This window comes from Salmo salar, chromosome ssa15 (genome assembly GCF_905237065.1).
Source record: "Salmo salar chromosome ssa15, Ssal_v3.1, whole genome shotgun sequence".
Classification (NCBI taxonomy): Eukaryota; Metazoa; Chordata; class Actinopteri; order Salmoniformes; family Salmonidae; genus Salmo; species Salmo salar.
The window spans coordinates 94,961,513-94,967,337 of record NC_059456.1 but is presented as its reverse complement, the minus strand read 5'-3'; the positions used below and the strand labels follow the sequence as shown (position 1 = coordinate 94,967,337).

Here is a 5,825-nt window from a genome sequence, read left to right as displayed (position 1 = left end):
TTAGATTTAAGGTCAACATTGTAATGGTGAACAGACCTAGAGAATGAGATTAACTCTCCCAATCTCTATTCAATGTGCTAGATCTGAAACGACCTTTCCATGACCCTGAAGTGTGAAGGAGTCAAGCACGGCAGGACCTATTTGATGTGTCACCTAGCAGTGAGAATTAGGGAGATTTTGATTTGGTTTTATCAATTATCTTTGTGAGGGAAAACATTTAATGTTACGGTCATGAGGGCGATGTGTCTGACACTACAGTCCGATCCCAAGTGAAATGCCTGGGAAGGTGTAACCATGAGAAAGAAAGAAAAAAATAGAGAAATGAAGGGAAGATGATTTAAAAGCTTTTTAGTTATTTCTGTGATTAAACTTATTTGATGTGACTTCTAAACGGATTTGATGATGTATTGCCCACCCTGGTATGACACAGTGTATCACCAATGTACTTGACTCTAAATATTCTGATGGCTAATTCATCTCATCTAAAAAAAAAATAGCTTTACATTGTGGTGCATTGAACCCAGTTTAAGACATGTATTTATGAGTTTAACTGCTCATGAACAGTTTATCATGGACATTGTATTTTATAAATGTAGCCTTTATTTAACTAATTATCATGCTTATTATGATTATGATTTGGCATATTGTTATTCATAATAATCCAGGTTGCAGGTATACTAAAGCAGTTACGCAGTTTATATGCAGATGAAATCGAGAGCACATCCCTCCTTCAAATTATAGGATATTAGAGAAGACCTTTTTCACGCCTCAAAGTTATTCAGAACAATTGAGGAAGGAGTTGTTTCGCGAGGTCAGGATTTGGTTGAAATTGAGTGAAATTATGAGCAACCCACCCCCTCACCTAATTTACTATCAATGTAACCCCCCCCCAACCCCCCCCCACATCCCTCTCTCTCTCTCTTCGTTCACTGGTTCTCGTGGAGACCCCGTTGAGAGGACCCTTTCGCTCTATAAAGACGAGATGCAGTCCAACTGCCTTTGACATCATACACAGCATTCATATTACAATAGTTAATTTTTCACTCGCACTTCAAAAGACACGCTCTGCTCTGTGGTTGAATGCGACTGCTTGTGACCGAAAAGGATTCAAATAAAGTGGAATGAGTTTGGGTTTCTCATTCATTCAGATCATTTTATGAGTTGTAAGCAGACGGACTGAGGACAGTACAATTGTCTTGAATGACATTGGATTACACTGTTTCGGAATAGGACTGTTTTTATTTTCAGGGTAGCTACTGACCGGAACGCTTGCTTTTGCGCTTCTCCACACCGCCATCGCTGCTGGTCCGCGCAGCTCGTGTTGCAGGAGCGAGACAGAGCCGGTGAACAGATGGCAGCTCTGACGATACAACGGACTGACAACTTTCTGCACACTTTTTTACAGGTTTGTTAGTGATCATTTTGATACAGATCAGTATAAGCAGTTCTACATATACCGTTTATGGAGTCCTCAGATGTGTGGCAAGAAGAACTTGCGCAACAACTCATTAATAATTGCAGAGTTCTAAAGCTTGATTTTCCCTGGATTTTCAGTAGGCTATTCATTGTCTGATGCGTTTATAACTAAGAAAACGTAAATTATTGTAAAATCTTAAAGAATGAAAGAATGTTAGGAAGTTCTATGTTGAACAAATAACATGGTATCATGATCATTGAATTATTGTGATTGATTAGTGATTGATAACGATTTGCGAATATTGTAGTTTACATTAGTTTGCAAACGTCTGTTATCTGATATTCAACAGCAAAAAAAAGTATCACGTGAGAAATAACGTAATTATTTACACTATTAATTAATAGAATTACTGAAATGTAATCATACTTATTGTGAAAGCACTTCGTACAACTTCTGATGTAAAAAGTGCGTTCTGAATACATTTGATTGATTGACTTTGAAGTTTTAATGAGCTGGGCTCATCAGTGTGAGGTAGTGAATCATGTTCTTTATCCATCTTCTACCAGGACCGGACCCCCAGCTCGTCCCCAGAGGGAGCCCCCAACGCCCTGTCCTTCTTGGCCACCACCTGTAGCCAGGCCTGGCAGGTGGGGGGGACGGTTGTGGGCGGCACTGTGGGCTCCACGGTGGGCTCTGATGGTTCCCAGTTTCCCTATGAGGGGTCCGTGAGGGTGGGCGCAGCCTCCGGGATGTTCCAACTGTGGAGCAACGAGGTGGCGGTGGCCCCTAGTTCTAGTCTCAGTGCCTCCAGCCTCACTGCAGCCGCGGCCGCCCACCAGGCCATGACGTTAACGGTGCCTAAGGTCCAGTTCCCTGTTGGACGTGGACACAGTCTGCAGTCTGGCCTGGGTCCTCACCCCCACCCCCACGCGCTCCACCATCACCACCACCATCACCACCACCACCACGAGCTGCCCCTGACTCCGCCGGCCGAGCCTCCGTCCGCCTACTCCTTCGAGCTCTCTCCAGTCAAGGTCCTCTCGTCCCAGAGCCAGGGCCCAAACGGGCCGCCCTACTACCCTCAACACAACGCGGTCTCTGTGGGACAGAACTTCCCCAGCTTCTTCCAGAACTCTGTCTCTTCTGCCAGGCACCATCTATCCGGTGGACACCACCACGTTGGGGAGGATGGCCAGCAGGGTTGGTGGAGCCTCCCCCAGACCACTGGCCACAGCAGCTCCTCTAACCACCCCCATACCTTCTCCCTGGGCCGGCAGCTGGTCCTGGGTCAACAGCCCCAAATCACAGCCCTCCTCCAGGGCACCTCCAAGGGCCTGTTATCCTCCACACGCCGCTGCCGTCGCTGCAAGTGCCCCAACTGCCAGGCCAACGGCGGGGGACTCGAGTTTGGCAAGAAGAGACTGCACATCTGCCACATCCCAGAGTGCGGCAAGGTGTACAAGAAGACGTCTCACCTGAAGGCTCACCTGCGCTGGCATGCCGGGGAGAGACCGTTCATCTGCAACTGGCTGTTCTGCGGGAAGAGCTTCACGCGCTCCGACGAGCTACAGCGCCACCTCAGAACACACACCGGGGAGAAGAGGTTCGGATGCCAGCAGTGTGGGAAGAGGTTCATGAGGAGCGACCACCTCTCCAAACACATCAAGACTCACCAGAGCAGGAAGAGCCGGTCCGGTGGGAACACGTCAGACTCTCTATTGGCCAATATCAAGAGAGAGTAAAGCAGACTATGAGGGCCGCATTATAGAGCCAAGAGATTGCAATGTGTGACTGTACTGTAACTAACTGCCACAGACCCTCTGAGAGAGAGTGGAGCGAACCATAAGGACAGACTATACACTCTAGCATATTCTGTTGTCGTGACCATTTCCAGACTGTCAACGAAATGTTTTTGAGAGGTATTTCATAACAAGGGAAGCCAAGTCAGTGGCGAGGTTTAGGATTTGTCTATGTATACAGATCATTCACTGTGATGGGCATTTCTAGTTATCACACAAAATGTTCTCCCATAGCAAGATCAAAGGCACACTTTCCCCTTAATGATGACATGGTTCCAACAGTGATCATCTATCAAAGTCCAAGGTATTCATTTGATTTAGATTTCATTTGTAATATTAAAATGTAAATAATTCAGCAAATGTGTAAGATGCAAATAATCAACTTTCTGCATGTTTCACCTTTTAGAATCTGGAAATGTTTTTGTTAATAAAATGTTAGTTACCTGAAGAGGAAAATGTTTCTGAAGTAAGTATACCACACATTGGCTGATTTTAGAAATGTCCTGTTTGGCCAGATGTATACATTGATCTGACGGTTGATTGGCGGGATCAGTGTTAAAATGTTTTATTAATGGATATAAAACCTGTTTAGCTCAGTTTTCATCTCTTGTTGAAATTGATTCATGTTATTTCATTATAATGTGAATTGCCATTAATATACTGTAGATACAAACCAAAATTTGTAAGACTTTGTAAATAATGTATATATTTATTTCACGCACAACCTTATTCAATTTAAGACCGCATGTAAATTTGAATAAATGTAAATTCCTTGCTAAAGCAAATTCATGTTCTCTGATGTTATTTTCTCATATTTGGTCAGATTGATAATGTGAGACTCAAATGCTTGCTATGCCTACTTCCACCTAATACTAGTATTGTGTGAATTTCAGTATTGTGTCATTGAAGTGTGAAGGAATGTTTGGGGGCAGTTTAGTGGGTTGGTGGGGGGGACGGGGGCTGTTTGAGAGCAGTTTAGTGGGTTGGTGGGGGGGACGGGGGCTGTTTGAGAGCAGTTTGGGGGGGCTGTTCAGGGAGTAGTTTGGTGGGGGGACGGGGGCTGTTCAGGGAGTAGTTTGGTGGGGGGGACGGGGGCTGTTCAGGGAGTAGTTTGGTGGGGGGACGGGGCTGTTCAGGGAGTAGTTTGGTGGGGGGACGGGGGCTGTTCAGGGAGTAGTTTGGTGGGGGGGACGGGGGCTGTTCAGGGAGTAGTTTGGTGGGGGGACGGGGGCTGTTCAGGGAGTAGTTTGGTGGGGGGGACGGGGGCTGTTCAGGGAGTAGTTTGGTGGGGGGGCGGGGGCTGTTCAGGGAGTAGTTTGGTGGGGGGGACGGGGGCTGTTCAGGGAGTAGTTTGGTGGGGGGGGCAGGGGCTGTTTGAGGGCAGTTTAGTGGGTTGGTGGGGGGGACGGGGGCTGTTCAGGGAGTAGTTTGGTGGGGGGGACGGGGGCTGTTTGAGAGCAGTTTGGGGGGGCTGTTCAGGGGTAGTTGTTTCGCCTTCTGCATTCAAGTTCACAATCATGTGGCTTTAATGGCTGTTTACTTTCTCTGAATGGAGGACATTGAGTCAACAGATGCACTGGCACTCCACTCGACAGGACTCCCCTGTGAATGGGACCCCGTTGCTCAGACCCCCCTGTTGCTCAGACCACCCCAGTGGTGCCCTTTGATTTTTCCCTCTTGTGAAAGTTAATAACCTCTTCATCCCCCCTCTCTAGCTCCCAGCTTCACCCTCTCCCCAAGCCTCACCCCATCTCTGACCTCTTTCTATCTCCCAGCCTCCCCCTCTCCCCCAGCCTCATCCTCTCCCCAAGCCTCACCCTCTCTCTCTCACCCTCTCTCACCTCTTTCTATCTCCCAACCTCCCCCTCTCCCCCAGCCTCAACCTCTCCCCAAGCCTCACCCTCTCTCACCTCTTTCTATCTCCCAACCTCCCCCACTTCAAAAGGCCTTAACCAATAATACAGTTCAGAAAATAGTTCAGAAAATATTGACTAAATAAACTAAATACCTTTTTTTTTTTTTTAAATAGGACAAGTACATTAGAGTGTCGTTGGAGAAACAGACACTTAACAAGTCCTCAACTGGCAGCTTCATTAAATATTACCCGCAAAACACCAGTCTCAACATCAACAGTGAAGAGGCGACTCGGGGATGCTGGACTTCTAGGCAGAGTTCCTCTGTCCAGTGTCTGTGTTCTTTTGCCCATCTTAATCTTTTATTTTTATTGGCCAGTCTGAGATATGGCTTTTTCTTTGCAGCATCCCGGAGTCGCCTCTTCACTGTTGATGTTGAGACACTCTAATGTACTTGTCCTCTTGCTCAGTTGTGCACCGCGGCCTCACACTCAGCTTTCTATTCTGGTTAGAGCCAGTTTGCACTGTTCTGTGAAGGGAGTAGTACACAGCGTTGTACAAGATCTTCAGTTTCATGGCATTTTCTCGCATGGAATAGCCTTCATTTCTCAGAACAAGAATAGACTGACGAGTTTCAGAAGAAAGTCTTTGTTTCTGGCCATTTTGAGCCTGTATTCGACCCCACAAATGCTGATGCTCCAGATACTCAACTAGTCTAAAGAAGGCCAGTTTATTGCTTCTTTAATCAGAACAACA

The 5,825-nt window shown here is 46.6% G+C and overlaps 1 protein-coding gene across 1 annotated transcript; it reads left to right on the top strand.

The window, feature by feature from the left end:
• The first annotated feature begins 968 nt into the window (after nucleotides 1–968).
• On the top strand, nucleotides 969–3,992 carry LOC106572686 (transcription factor Sp5-like). Its single transcript, XM_014147069.2, has 2 exons — nucleotides 969–1,405; nucleotides 1,984–3,992. The coding sequence occupies exons 1-2, from the start codon at nucleotides 1,352–1,354 to the stop codon at nucleotides 3,157–3,159; spliced, it is 1,230 nt and encodes a 409-aa protein (XP_014002544.1). The 5' UTR covers nucleotides 969–1,351; the 3' UTR covers nucleotides 3,160–3,992.
• The last annotated feature ends 1,833 nt before the right edge of the window (nucleotides 3,993–5,825 follow it).